This window comes from Athalia rosae, chromosome 3 (assembly GCF_917208135.1).
Source record: "Athalia rosae chromosome 3, iyAthRosa1.1, whole genome shotgun sequence".
Lineage (NCBI taxonomy): Eukaryota > Metazoa > Arthropoda > Insecta > Hymenoptera > Athaliidae > Athalia > Athalia rosae.
Genome location: NC_064028.1, coordinates 22,314,355 through 22,330,423, shown reverse-complemented (window position 1 = coordinate 22,330,423; position 16,069 = coordinate 22,314,355). Strand labels below are relative to the sequence as shown.

The 16,069-nt window shown below is 38.0% G+C and overlaps 3 protein-coding genes across 4 annotated transcripts in view; 1 reads left to right on the top strand and 2 right to left on the bottom strand.

The window, feature by feature from the left end:
* Positions 1-14,641, top strand: part of LOC125500357 — a 41,174-nt gene extending 26,533 nt beyond the window's left edge. For both annotated transcript variants that reach the window (XM_048653057.1, XM_048653056.1), the window contains exon 3: positions 14,243-14,641. In XM_048653057.1, the coding sequence (XP_048509014.1) occupies positions 14,243-14,448 (206 nt within the window). In that variant the 3' untranslated portion in view covers positions 14,449-14,641. The remainder of the gene's footprint in view (positions 1-14,242) is intronic.
* LOC105693180 (solute carrier family 35 member C2) lies at positions 9,202-12,419 on the bottom strand. The gene is made up of 7 exons (XM_012412947.3): positions 12,130-12,419; positions 11,773-12,010; positions 11,453-11,667; positions 11,290-11,362; positions 10,971-11,223; positions 10,715-10,890; positions 9,202-10,599 (listed from the first exon to the last, which is right to left on the bottom strand). Exons 2-7 carry the CDS (start codon positions 11,980-11,982, stop codon positions 10,246-10,248), a joined length of 1,281 nt encoding a protein of 426 aa, XP_012268370.1. The 5' UTR covers positions 11,983-12,010; positions 12,130-12,419; the 3' UTR covers positions 9,202-10,245.
* Positions 13,008-14,316, bottom strand: LOC105693187 (SOSS complex subunit B homolog). The gene has a single exon (XM_012412954.3). The coding sequence runs from the start codon at positions 13,973-13,975 to the stop codon at positions 13,283-13,285; it is 693 nt and encodes a 230-aa protein (XP_012268377.2). The 5' UTR covers positions 13,976-14,316; the 3' UTR covers positions 13,008-13,282.
* Positions 14,642-16,069: the final 1,428 nt, after the last annotated feature.

The following is a 16,069-nucleotide window of genomic DNA, read 5'->3' as shown; positions in this document are numbered from 1 at the left end:
GGGTGATGCTGTTGAAAAAAAAAAAAAATTGCTGCACGCCGAATAGAGAATAATTTTACAGATCTATACGAACGTTGAATAATCATCACCAATCGTTGCGATAGGTGATTAATTAAGTTATCGCCAATTAACAAATTCGACCCACTCGTGATCACTACTATGTACAATAAATGTACATATACGTACAGGTAAGGTACACCTTATCGCAGAGCACCTTTCTAAAATATAGGTAGTCGAGAGCAACGGCAAAACTGTACATATGAGCAAGTGTTACACCTACCCACCCTATATCTACCTACACGTCATTATCGTGACACCGTCGTAACCGGCCGTTTCACTTAACCACGACCCGCAACGTCTCTCATCAGCCGATTACTAAGAATTTCAAGTTTAAAATTGCTAATATAAATGTTCTCATTACCGGAGATTCGTAACATCCATTCGATGCGACTATGATATAAATTTTGTCGCTGACAGTTTTTAATCGTTAAAAACTACCCAATAGTGTTGAAGTATACGTATTGCCATATATCCCACTGTGATCGTTAGTTAATTAAACATCCGGTAATTAACTATACATTAGCCTATTAATTAGCTAATCGCAAACCGATCATGGGAGAAAATCTCTCACGCGAAATTCTTATATCGTTACACACGCGATACTTTTCTTACAGGTATATTGCAATGAAAAATTCCTCACATTGCACCCTGCGACGGGAAATTCGAATGATATGACGATCGGCCACCAAACACGTGATAAATTTGGTAATTTCTTTCCATCAAATTCGAAATTATCGACGTGTAGTCCTGTGTACGATGCGAGGGGGGAGATATAGGTATAATGGGATCGGTTCCGTTTCACCATCGCGGAAACAAGTTTCCGAACGCGACGCGCGTGGCCAAATTTACACGCGTGTAGGTAAAACAAGACCCATGGGAACTGGTAACACGAACGACGTACGCGTAATACGTCGGATCTATAAAATTCATAGCATAATAGAGCCCTTAGTCGATTCCGGATATAGTTGCGATCGTGGTAAGTAACGTTGTACGTATAGGTGTACACAAAGCGTGAAAATAAAATAGGGATACCGGAAGTGGACGCTATTATTTTTCACCCGATGGCGTATTCTTCGTGAATGGGACGATAAATAGACCATGAAGAAACCCTCCAAATTTTGATATCTGTACACCCTAGCTCGGGTCACGCTATTCCTATTTTTTGATCAAATTTATATTCTATACCTTGGAAATTTGAAGTTTTATATTTAATTGAAGAATCGTCGGTACTGCCAAGATTAAGCTCCAATAACTTGTTAAACCTGAAGCAAAATAACGACGAGAATCTCATAAACTTCGCGTTATCGACAACCCTCTCCCCCCCCCTAATGGGGTGTATAATTTCAATGAAAAATCGTTGTTCGCTGATGAAAATTAATCGCAACGAGCTTAAGACATACACGTTACGCACACCTACAGCGAATACCATATATGTATACATCAGGTGAAGCGTGCGAGTTGCAGGATTTAAAGAGCACTGACCGCGGGCGCACCCTCGACCACACCCCATAACGAAGCATTATTAGGGTGTGGTATGTTTTTTCGCTCCGAAGGGCTCGGTTCGCGTTGGCTAGATGTTATATATTATTCCCCGCAGAAAGAATTAACTGTCTACACACCCCTCTCGTATGTGTGTACAGATACGTTATACTTAAGGTACATATTGCACTATGGGGTAGATAACAGACGTATAGTTAATGTGATTACACATGCATCAGCTGTAGGGGGTGCGAAGGAAGAGAAAAAATTGAACCAAAAAAAAAAGGAACATTAAACGAACAAAATGGAAGGCTACTATTTTTTTCTCCTCCTTCTCATTGCTCGTCGGTATAAGCTCGTATAAATATTTCCACATGAAAATTTAATTAATTTTTCCAATTCCTGGTCACGGTCAGGTAGGTCGTGTTCCGCCGGATGAGGAAGTCTATTAGACGGGATAGCAGCATCGCGACAGGAAGTCCCGACGTGTCCGTATATTGTACCGCAAATCGAAACCCTGTTGTTATTGTGTTGTTATTGTTATCGTGGTTGTTTCTGTTGTTGTTTAATACCTTATCCGTCTATAAACTGCATTTTATAATGTCATCGGCGTGCAATTATCCTGTGCATCGACGTGTTCTTTTATTCTACATTTTTCGATTCGTTGATTGACCCCCATCGACGAGTTCGGAAATTTTTATAAACATCTGCATGGATTTTAAATCAAGTTTTGTAATGAAGTTTGGATAATTTATTTTCGGAGAAAAAAATCGTCGTTAAAGAGAGAATGCGTTTGAGAACTCGAAGTGTGCAAAGTTGTTGCCGCTGCACCATTCATGTTGCGGATGCAATAAAAGCGACAATTTTCTCCTATTCTCTCATTACGTATATATTAGAACTGTAGGTTGCTAGCCATATAGAAATATACACGTACATATAGTTAGGTACGAACAGTAGGAAACACGTAGAATTGCGTAACACTTTAACTACTGGTCTACAGCAGAGTATTATACCTATATGTTCGCGAGATCCGGTCCGCCTACCGTTAATACTGGCAGCACTAAAAGATACCAGCCTGCAGCGCGCGGTCCTCCAGAAGAAGACGAATTATCCGAATGTTGAACAGGATTATTCTTAAAATTGGTTCATTCGCATGTGCTTGAATTTTCATTTATCCATAAGGATATTATATAATTGCGTTTCGTATAATTTGCGAATATTTATTTCGCGTGTATGAATTTATATACAATTGCATAGTAAAATGGGCGTGATCGCTGTTTATCGTTAAGATTCCTGAGGGAAACTTTCAATTTCCGATTGCCCTAGATTTCATCTATGCGGGCTATGATACGCGTATATTCACAGATATGTAACAGAGATATGAATAATTAAATTAATCACAAGTAATTAAAAAATTTGAACAGAATTATGTATTCACCTGGATGATAATTAATTACTATCCGCGTATCGAATTATTAACACTACAAATCACCCTAATAATATCCATTTAACGATATCTCGGGGTATAAAGAAAACATCTGGATTACGAAACCCCCGCCCATTTGCACCCGACCATTTAATCAGCGGCACATTAAAATGGTGATCCTTTACGGAGTTCTTTGACGACCCGTGGGAAACCCTTGGAAGGGTTGAAATTTTTTTTTCACCCTCGAATCCTCCTCAATTACTCATTTTGACGCAAAGCATTCAATGAAATTAGGATATCACTGGATATCTCGGATAGGATTTTTATCCGCTTCCGGGAGCCGCTCGGTGTCTGCGGTGGCAGGTGTATCGTGTACATACTGTGATCATATATACTACACGCATACAACGAGTACATTCTTTCGGAGCTATCTGAAACCGAACTACTTCCGGCCTACTAGTCACGATATGTAGGTGGAGAGGAAAAAAAAGGAAAATAAATAAGAGGGTCGAGGATATAAGGGAGGTTGATCGACGCAGACGAGCGTAGAATATACATTATAAACCCTGGATCACCAATTAAAAAATTAATAATTAATCGTATAGCACCCGCGTATATGTATATATTTATAATGTACACTATGTTTAGATCACGGTTATATCTTTCGCTTCTTCATTTTTTTTTTTCTTTCTCTTCTATCAACCAAGAACATTTTTTTCATCAAAGTGTAACGATTTTTCATCCGTATAACGTACGTATATCTGGCTATCGTTGGCGAGAAGAAATATTAAGATTTTCAAGACTATTATATATACACCGCAGGAAGTATAAGGCTGTACGTCACGCGAGTTAGTTAGCTGCTCCTGAATTAGATGATAATATCCCATGCAGACTGATGGTGTGTACATTGAGCTAAAGATGTTCACATTCTATGGCGATATAGCCAGCTTTCCCTCGATTTAATACTTCCGGCATCCCCTTGAAGAGAAAAATCAACATCACGCCTACAGAAAAAAGTTTTCCGCTTTTACGATTATCTGAAAATTATCATTGCCGAGTTCACCAAAAATTTACATCCGCATCAAACGGAGTGCGGTACGTTTATTACGGTATAAAAGTGCCTCGACAAAAAGAGAACGAAAAGAAACTGTAAAAGAACATGCACGATGGCGTGATACAATTTTCAAAAATTCGTCGGTACGAAGTGGAAGAAAAAGGAAATGGAAAAAATAGTTGAGGAAGAAGAAGAGGGGAAGTGCAAAAAAAAAAAGTTTCTGCACACCGAGCGCTGGATTCTCATGTAAACGGAAACAATGGATCCTGGACAAAGGTTCGTGCGGTACAGAGGCGAAGCAGGAGACTCGTGTAAAAGAACAGACGTAAGCCTGATGCCTCCTTGGATCTGGGGATAAAAATAAAATGCGAAAAAAAACTCCGTACGTGTATATATATGTGTATATATTCGCTGCAAAAGTTGCGGAGGCACATAATAATATAATATATAATATAAGCGAGAAGAGTCTGCAGCTTTCCCTTCCCACAGTATAAACAACAAGTGAACATCGGTTTGCGGCCATTTTTTTCTTTATTCATACACCATAGTTCTTTGTGGGAATTAATTCATATGTACATATATACAAACACGATTGTGAATCAGTATCATTTATATCAGAGTCTCCCAGGGATTTCCGCGTGACCCTAATTTGGTAATTATATATACATATATATTTTGTATACGTAAATTTTTGTTATTCGGGAAGGCCGTGATGGTGGTGAGAAGAATTAGAATCCGCAATTCGAACGTACCTACGTATACATGAAATCGCGTGATGATTTTGCCACTCAGATATGGCTAGTGTAATTTAGAGATTTTTGATTAACTTGAAACCCAGGACTTGCTCCGGTCCAACTCGATGCACAATGGTTAAAGAAAAAAGAAGCGACAGAGTAGGAGAAACTAAAATTAAACAAGACAAAGCTAAAATACGATCGGCGGACTAAAGGTTTCGTCGGAATTGACGCCCCATGAAGTCCAACAATACCTGAAATCCATTGACGCGTGACTCGTCCAGAAAGTCATCTCTTGCGGGAGATCGATTTTCATCGCTCTCGATCATATACTTATGTATAGTAATAGTCTACGCGCTGTAAGATGTAATAAAACCTTGCGTCCTGGAATCCTACGATCAGAAGTTATTTTTTTTATTTATTTATTTCTTTTTAAATTTTTTTCACGAGATTCTGACTCATCGCATGTCACGATCCATAGAAAAGAAAAACGTCCTTGCGGATGATAATTCTTCCCCCCGTCTTATACATTACAATACAGTATGGTTGAAACCGTATATATATATAAATTGTATTACGAAAAAAGAAAAGACTCCTTTTTTTTCATCAACTGCAAGCACGCGAACGCTTTGAGATGTTGAATACACCGTTATGTTGTACGGATATACAAATATATATCACCATCAGTCTTGGAGGTTCGTGAAAAAGAAAAAATTTTAAAGAAAAATCGAAGAAAAAGAAATATTCCGTTTTCTGTTTGAACGTTCGTATACGCGGTGGGCGATGCACGTGGGTATAAAACACGACGAATAACTCAACGAATAAGAAGGCGTAGGACGAGACGACAAAAGGGAAACGGCGTGAAAGTATCAGATACAGCATTCAACCTTGTAAAGGGAGTGCAACGAATAAAATACAATATTTTATGTTATCAAAGCAGTTTGGGATGGCCAACGGACGATCGAATACCGCGACGAACCTTTACACGGCTGTAAAGCTGGGAGTGAACCCTTATCGCGATCGCGATGACGATGATTACCGCGTGTAATTCTAATTCACACGAATAAAATTTCACGAATTCACACTTCGGCTTCACGGCTCATTCGACGCCCCGAAAAAGCCTGGAATCAAAATGACTCCGTCGTAAAACGATCGGAGTAGCCTATCACCACCTCCTCCTCAATTGATAGCCACGTGCCGCTATCCCAAATCGAATATACGTGCAGTGACCTCCGTTAGTGTAGGTTTATAATCTCATCCACATATAAACCCCCCTCTCATAGCGCAACCTCATGCGTGTTGTGTAGATACATCAGATAATTTCTACAGACATAACACCACACAACCACCGTGCAGTGTAGAGCACCGCGTATCCACCGGTCTCTTCGTCTTTTCTACTGTCGTTCGCCCGCGCTCGCGGTATACCGGAAGTTTCGACCGGTTCTATACTCCACAAGCCATTCGCCCGGAGAGTGTATTACATATTATAATAATGCCCAGCTACCTTGTCAGGAATTTGGGAGGACGCTACAGGGGCAATCGTCTAGCTCCTGACTGGAATTTTTGCTCGAATAATCCACATCGATCGGTAATCCACAAAATACAAAATACTACTTTGGAAATCTTTGGATTTTGATTTGTTTTTTTTTTTTTTTTAATTAAAGGACTTACCGGCACAGCCTGGCCATTTTTTGATATTCCCGTAGTGGTTGGTTTCGCCTTAATTTCGTAGTGACAAAAGTGAATCCTCTGGAACCGGTGGGTCTGATCTACGATAAAATCGATAAATCTTTTTAGATGACATTTTGTTACGTCTTAAACGTATGAGGAGATTTTATGATAATTTATAACGTGATCAAGAATGGAGCGAAATAGAATTTTTAATTATAGAAAATCTATCCTAGTCGAGACGTTGAGTAAAGAGACCTTTGATATCGGAGCCACATAGTGTCAAGTACACGTGCGATGTGGTGTGCGCGAGATAGACGTACTATATTTCTAAAAGTGCATTACCTACGTCCGCCTTCCAAAATTAGTTGTACCGATTCGTGCATTAAATCTCATCAGAGTTAGTCAGCTCGGTCTTACAGAAAAATAAAATCAAGTACAGCGTAACTGTGATGATGCACACGATTATCATCTGCAGCAACGATATACGGATTTACAAAGTTCACACTGTGCAGTTCTAACGAATTAATTTTTATATTTCAAATCAAAAAATATTTTTGCCCAATTATTTTTGCAATGATAATTTTAGACCTGTTACATGAATCGTCCTTCCAAGATTACCTCATCGGTTATCATAAACGTCATACAGGGGAGGAAAAAAATTAAGAAGAAAAAAGACTAGAATCTCGATTAGCTAACGAAAGGATATAATAAAACGCTGCACGGAACATCGAATAGTATAGAAGACAGTGTAGTGATGATGCTATTCTCGTACTTCCTGAGCTATGTAGCTAACGGCTAAGGTTCCTCCGATGCATGTACCTTATACCTATGAGACAGAACTTCATTTCCTGTACTTCGAACCTGCGTTACTACCGCGCGTGTAGCAAGTGATCATATTCGAAAAATATATCCACATATATATACATAATATGCATGTAAATTCCAGTTAGAATTATTTAGCGTCCTTTAGCCGAAACGTGCTCCTTAATTACCGTGTCGATATATCACGATGAGGAATTATAAAGCTGAAAAACTTTATCTAAGTTATTTGGTTGCCCACGTCCTACGTGTGTTCATAATCTGTTTCGTAGTAAACCTTCGTCAATATCCGAATGAACGTTTCCGATTATGGTAATAGGGGCATACCTTTATCAGAATTGCGTGGGCATACGATCGATCAATCGATCGATTTCCCAATGAAAAGAAAAAATTATAAAATGGTAATAACATGATGATAAAATCACGAGTTTTGAAAGTTTGCCTTTTAAGTACATGCCACACAAAACTCCTCCTACACTGCATACTATCATGTTGCACTAGCACAGATTTCTGTAAAGTAAACATCGCCCAAGTTTTGCTAGTTTTCTTTCTTTCTTCATTCCCTACGACCTACGGAGAAATTTTCTATGCCGCCTACAGGCTGTAAAGGGCGTAGTGCGTCTTTCCGTGAAATTTTTTTTATTTTTCTTCGAGTTATCGCGGTCATATGATAAACGATCGCGCATAATATCCTGAATAGTTGCGAGACTTGGCGATGTTACCTCGAGAATGAGAGGCTCATTCATGAATTCATTTTTCTAAAAGTTATGTGTGAATAGACTTACTGTCCGAGAGCAGTCTAGTTACAGCGATTGATAATATAATCTAGATTCTAATTATTTTTATTGCCAATTTTTTTATTCATTTTTTTCTGGCAAACCGTAAACGCCGTACTTACCATATGTGATCCGTAATGCGGTTTCCCCGAAGATATTGCACTTGTAACGTTCCCTCTACGCTCCATGATTTTTCCGAGGAATGAAAAATTCTTGCGTAATGCGTCTAGATATTATGCATTATGCATTTTGTTTGAGTTTATTCTTATGACCGACAAGTGAAATTTACAGTTAGAGGGTTGGAATTTTTTTGAAAGAAGGGATTAGGCTTCTTTCAAATGGTTGATGGAAATATGATGCAGAAGTTGCCGGTTGAGCTACTTCAGAGAGATTTTTATACGCGTTGCGCGTGTGAGAAAGGAGCAACACGAAGAGGTCTTTCATACACGCAACTCTTTTATGCGACACTTCAGAATTTCATACTCCTAACGTAACAATGAGCAGATATAGGGAAGTTATAAGCCACAGGGTAAGAAGCTCGTCGCACTTCTCCGAGAACTGCACCCGCACTCCCTTTTTACATGCGGCATCTGAGTCTCGTTCTGACTGACTAAAGACTTCTTTTTCTTCGTCTTCCTCTTATATTCTTGTTCCTTTTTAGTTTACTCAACATCTAACGCAGCACACTAATGCAGATCCACTTAAACGGAACGTCGGGGTCGTGATGATCCATAAAACCCTAAGCCAGCCCTTCGCTCTTATACTGAGACGATGGATGGTGATGGGAAAAGGTTTTAAAAAGATCGATACATAGTTAAGAATATTGTCATGAACCGCCGATTTCTTTATTTATCATATCGGAGTCGTCGCTACACCCTATTTTGTAAAGTTTCACATGGACGATACGCTTTCGTCATTACCTGCTAGATCGACTGAACCAATTTCTAAAAGGAATCTGATCATAGCTATTATCTGGCACAAAAAAAATTCCAATCAATCGAGTGATCCAAGCATTGATAATAACTAATAATGATTCCTGAAGATTTAATTGAATTTCACGTAAACTAATAGAAGCCAGAAGCTGATATTTTTATTTGCGTAAAGCTTACTCGGAAAACGTGGTACGTAACCATCCATGATTCGTGTAAAAATAATTCTCGCAAAGCCCAATCGACACACCAGTGCTAGAACGAAGTTTATTTATTTTTCTTATTATTTTTATAAAAGATAAAAGTAATGAAAGCACATTAAAAAACCTGAAATACAGTAGTCACGCAGCTTATGTATAATTACATCTTTTTACAAAGCTACACAGTGCACATTTGTTTGTACTTAAAAAAATATTCTCGTTTTTCAGAGTTTCGACTAATGTTTCCTTTGCTTTAAAAATGAATGATAATAATATTATTGATTTCACAATCTGGTTGCGAAGACTTACATCAAAAGCTCACCACACCGCGTAAGACTATATATCGCTAATATTAGATTGGAATGTTGCAGGATTTTCGCACTCAACTCGATAATCCCTGCGATATTTATCTATCTAATATTATGCATTTTTATATTAAAACCGAACTATACACGTATTAAATGGTTAAATAACCTATTACTGTACATTCCCGCTTAATGGAGTCGATTGATAATTTACCAATATCAATCGCCGTGCTAATACGACAATCATTAATACTCTGATCGACGTGGAATGTTTCACCAGAAACTAGGGAACATCAATTAGGAAGTAAATCAGAATGAAATACGTATTTGTACCGATCAAGGTTAATAAAATAAATAATTTACAGTCATACTGTGCAATAATGTTGCAGGAGAAAAATAAATGCTAGGTCTTACGATACAAAATAATATAACTTAAGTATTTCGTAGACATAAAAAATTAATAATAATTTATCAAAATATCCAATATTTTAGAATGATTTATAGAAATAAAATACACAGCAATGATTCCCATTCATATGCGAAATAGACAAAAATCAAACACTGTGCACTAAGAATGTTTTCCACATCTCATAAGCCTTATTTCGTTAGGTATGCGATGGTTGATTAGTGATAGTGTTCATATCCCTCGAATCAGTGCGATCAAACCTAGTGGGTTCTGGTGAGCATAATGGGGGGGAATGTATTTGAAAATGTTAATGTCTGTTGTAGGGATATAAAATGCCTATTCTGGTAATATTATGCTTTATTATTATGTTTCATTATTGGTGAAGATTACTGTTCCCTGCGTTGTAGGATGTTGAAGAGAACTTGTGACGAGTTCTCTTCGCCTTTGCCCTCCTCGTCATCCGAGCTAAAGTTTTCATTAAGTAAATTAGTAAGTGATGTAGATTTTTGAGGCGTTAGAAGTGGCAAATTCGTATCAAATCCATCGTCAGATTTGGTGCCATTACTGAGTCCAGAGTTAGAATTTAGCTCAAGATCTTCATTTGCTTCTTTTTTGGTCGTCAATACTTTTTGTATAGCATGCAGGATTATTCCGCCAAGGCACATCAGTAGACCCACAAAGTTAAGGCCACTCATTTTATCTCCCTTCCATACAAAGGCTAGGGTTAATGTGCATATTTCCTGCAAGATTTTTTTATCGGCTCATTACTAGTCTGTTACCGGAATGCACTTTTTTTGGGGTGTGGGACAGGTGTGATATTCGGTTATTTTTCGGAACTATGATCTGATATCTTACCTTAAATATTCCAGATATTGATAAAGTCAGACTAGACGTACGCGTGACAACCATATACTCAGCAAGCTCCATGCAGAATGCTATCACCGCGCCTCCGAGTATAGCAATGACTATAACCCAGACTGCATGGGTGTCTGTCCAATCTGTACCCCCCAAACCATTCCAGACTTTCGAACCTGGTGAGATGATGTATCAATGAAGAGGGTATCACTAAATAATTAGGAGTGTTCATTACAAAACGTAAAAATAGTAATACCCTCAAACCATAAGGCCATTGGAACGAGAGACAATAACATCCAAGGCTGCATATGATACATCATATCTACAGGATTTCCAAGGCCAAGCTTGGACTTCTGTATAATAAGTTGTGCCATGGTCCAACGAAGACCGCTTGAAAATGATGCCAAAAGAGCTAAAAAGAATCCAAGAATGTTCATCTCTGTTGCTTTGTAAGTGAACATGGCTAGTCCTCCAGATATCATAACGACTGTACTCATCAAAGAGCATGACTGAAAAATGACAGTATTGTTATGTTTGTTCAAATGTTCTACAAGAATCTCATTGTTCATCTTTACCTTTCTTTCCAGTTTGAATAAAAGTGCAAATCCAAGAATAAAAATTACAGTTGTCGACTTGGTCATTGTATACCTAAAATATAAAAGTAGTTGAGTTATTGAAATTATTGATTTTAAGTTTGGCATTGTTTTCTTACAATTTCAGATGATTAGTGATGCTTACAGTGACATAGTGAGCAGCTCAAGTGCCCAATTTGAAAAACCTATATCAAGTCCACTTGCAATACCTGGTGGACCCATGGACATTACCATATTGTGCCATGATAATCTAACTCTCTTATGCCCATGGCGACACTCTATTATAGTTCGCACAAACCACGATAATAGGAACTTTACATACAGGTGACAAATCGCAACACTCAATGGATAATGAAAACCCTGTAAATGAGAATATAATTCTTGCTCAAGACAGACACCTCAGTAGCATTGGCAAATGTGGTTTAACATTAGAATTCGACTATCCATAATGAATGAGGTACTTACCCGCGTTCTAAGTAACCATTGCTGGTAAAAACTGAGCCCAACAGATAGTACAAAATATATTAGAATTAAGATAAGTGTCAGCAAAATATTCCACCAAAAAGGGATGTGTTTTTTTGTTGCGTTTTTGAATTCTGGTACATGGTGTAGGAAAAAATCAGGCGTATCTGCATCCTGGTTTGCGATCTCATACTTGACATTCGATCTCGGCATATTTTTTCTGACGTTATTCAAGTATATTCTAAAAGAACAGCCAGAGTAGCATGAGGTAACTATGTAAACATAACCTAGAACTATAATATTTTTTAGGCAGCGAGTTCAAGCTGTCATTGATCGTAATCTGCTCGAATTTATTCTCACCGAATGAAATTATTTATCAAGCTTTTTTTCCAGCTGTGAATATTCGTCCATTAGGGTGATATACGTTTGCTAAACATTTCTGTGCTACCTTTCCTTCAGACGTCAACAGCTGTCAAGTGACAGTTCTGGATTTTTTTTTCGTGTTTATTACCTTGACACAACTCTTCCTCTTGTCTTGCGCGAACGAACGCGGTGCTCATGTCCAATTATGGGCGAATAATTCCAAATAAATTTGGATCAATTTTCAACTTTGAAAACACGTCACTTATAATTCTGGATTCCCGAACAGACTGCGCATGCGAGTTGAATAGGATTTCAAGAATTGGTATTCAATCAGGTGGAACGTACCTGCTGCACTGCTAATTACAGTTGACTGAAGATCTTCAGTCAACATAATTTCCAAGATGTTATACCTTACTCAGCTTCTTGGGTTATTATTTCAACAAAGTTCAATGCGATATGTTATTTCCGTCACTAGACTTTTTGATAAAGCGCATGATTGTACGATAGAATTATACCGCGTTTGAATCGCACATGCCGATACGAATGGACCAACTGATACGCATTCGTGGATATAAAAAAAGAAATAAAATAATTAGCTAACACTACAACTACTTGGAGTTCTCAAAAATATCCGCTTTACTTTAAATGTTCTTCTATTCATGCAGAATTATTCAAGTAAATGAATCCCCTCGCGCGGTGCACGAATGAGAAATTTTACGCTCGTTACCATGAAATGATTTTGAGCGGATATTCTTATCGCACTTTGATTGCGGTAAGAAGAAATTCCCTCGTGATTTCTGTTCTAATTACACTGGCAATAAAATTACACACATGACTTATAATCTAAGAATGAAGGTATAAGTTATACAATAAAGTTTTTCGTATAAATTGTTGTATTAATTTAATAATCATATGATAATACGTTATTATACCAAATTTCAGATTGATCGGGGCTATGCGTTTTTCGGAAGTACACCCAATCTTAATATCCTTGTTATCATTATCATTTACAGTATAATATAAAAATGTAATATTTAACATCTGCGGTCATTTTCTCACAACTTCATTGTCTGTCTGGTCGTGTGGAAATTTTTTTTGCAAATATAAAGGAGACAAAATAATGACGAAATGATTAGATTTTCGATTCCTGTTATCTGCGATCGCTTCTTCCTCCATTTCGGTATCCACCGCGTCCGCGAGATCCTCCCTTCCCTGTAGTTGAAGATTTCGAGCCCGATTCTCCAGAAAATCTTGCCGATCCCCCAGGTAGACCTGCGGAACCACCGTTACCGCCTTTCCCTGGAGCAGAACTTGTCGCAGGTGTTCCTGTTCCCGTTCCAGTGGTTGTTGCAGTTGCAGGAGTTGTGGCATTGCTTTGCGTCGTCGGTGTTTGTCTCCCTGGAGGACCAGCTACGTTATTTGCATTGCCATTATTTGTTACTGTGTTGTTAACGTTGCTAGCAGGTGGGCCGGAACCTCCTTGATTAATAAGCTGTTGAACTAAGGCAGGGTTTGGTTCGCTCATGTTCAATTGTTCATTAATAACCATACAGAACTCTCCGATTTTTTGAATATCACCATTTTTACCGGAATAAAGCGTTAGGCATTGCCTCCATACGGATGCGTAACCTTTAGTTAATTTAACAATATCACCCGGTGCCAATAGTTGACCAGGTTCATCCCAAATTGATACATTCATACACGCCGTACTGTCGGCAACTTTGAACGTTCGAACTTCGCGGTTTTCTTTGGTAATTGTAGGATGGCCAACTTCGAGAACTATGAACACCACATTTATGTTTTTCTGGCCAGGGCGTATATCTTTTATCACGACATATTCCATCGTCGTTAATAAAACAATATTGTTACACTGCACAATTTTTTCACAAAACTTTATAAAAAATGTTTTTCTTGAAATGCCAATTTTTTAAAATTGACTATTATTTCCTTTATTAACAAACTCTCTATTGTTAGAGGATCCGCTACTTATGTATCAGCTCTCCCTTGTCTGACTCCGAATTCATCGGAATTTATACTTAACATGAATTTAATATCGAGGTCTTTTATTATGGCACCAATTATAAGGCTCGTATTTTATTTTTCGTTGTAGGTGTAAGAAAAGTTCATCAAAGAAATGATACGGGTGTTATGCCCTTGGCAGCTGATAGTCCAAATGTCAGCCATATTAGTCTGGTGCACTCCACAAACAGCAGGGGGAGTTCTCTCCAATTCTCGACATTTCTTTCACATTTCACCCTGGCTCTTCCTGGAAATGCCAGAAGGTGCTGCTCTCAGGGGAAACCAGGGATTAACTGAGCGCGGCATCCGCTACGAGGGATTCAAATGCCTGATGACCCATGGGGTTGTTCGTTCCATTTTCGTGTACACCTTTTCTTCTTTTCAGGCACATTATAATTCTCATGTTCTTCAAAAGAATTTTTACGTGTATATAAATATATTAAAATTATGTTGTCATTTAATTGCTTGCATACAATAAATTTGGCTATAATCTACAGTGTTTGAAATGTATTCCCATAATTCTTTGGCGCTAATCAAAATTTATACGGGGATCAGCATGATTCTTGAAATCAACTAGGAATTTGTATCAACATTTCAATAACGTGTGTTCTAGTGGATCTCACTTCTTTGAATAGGTGTGCTTACTCTATCTAATGCAGTTCCTTGCGTTAGTTTTTGAATGTTCGACACCGAAATGGACGATCCTCAGCACCACTGAACTTTATTAAACATTTTGAGTTCGAAAGTCAGCTTCTTTTTGCTGAGTCTCACTTATTGTTAGCTTATTAATTTTCAAACATATGGGTCAACTTCTGGATCGAAATTGGGATTTCACAGCTCGAGATGTTACATAAGTTCAAGAATTAACTCTATGTCTTAATCCATATCATATACAATTTAATATTTTCGCGCTTTCATTTATCTGAGTAAGTTTGCAAAGAATTGAAAATAAGCGCCAGTTGTAATGACTGGGAGCAGTACGTGTTCCAAATCTTATAATCCATCTTGTTTTTCGGGGACTGAATTTTTGAGAAATGAAAGTATATAATTTCTCTGAAAAAAGCATCGAATTAGGTTTTTATACACCTATTAATCTTGGTACACCATGAGCGAACGGTTTTAAATGTGTTACCCGATATATAAAAAACCGTTCCCTAGGATTATATAGTCTATTAAAACGCCAAGGAACGTCCAATTATTATTTATGAACCAGGGCTACCGTCTAGCGAACCGTTACCGACTATTTTTTCACGTCTTATACAATCGGACTGTGTACTAGAATACCGTGAACCTTTGAAATGCGCTTTCGTAATTACGCTAAGACACATTCTATAATAACGATGACCATAACGAAAAAATTTTAATGACATGATGAATTGTATGCTCTATAAAATTTTGAAAGATATCGAAGCGGCTAATTTCCAATCAGCGATGAAAAGAACAAACTAAAATCAAAAACTAATTACTCAATTCATTGTGTTTTCTGCTTGAAATTAGATTGTGAAACAGCGAATTAAAAATTAATGTCAGACACAATTCTGATTTTCACATCGTTAAAATATTGATTCTGCGACCCTGCGAGAGCGTTCTCCAGCTCTTACCAAAAATAACAAAAATCCGCACGTTTCTCGTTTGTTCGTTAAAGCTAAGAAGTATATACATATATAATAAGCGAGTGAAAACGTGCTCGTTGTGCCTGTCGCGATCGTATACGAGGCTTGGGCTTGATCCTAAAATTTGAAACTCGCTTTAACGTTTCGCTTAAGGGTATTTTATGTGTCGAGCATTGGGTGATGTGGTGCAGCGGGGCGCCGGAGGATATTCGCTCAAGGCGATCCAGAAATGGAATATAATCAGCCAGTCGCTTCGCTCGGCGGGTTCTAGGGATGACAGCCCGAGGCCAGGACGCCTTTGGCAT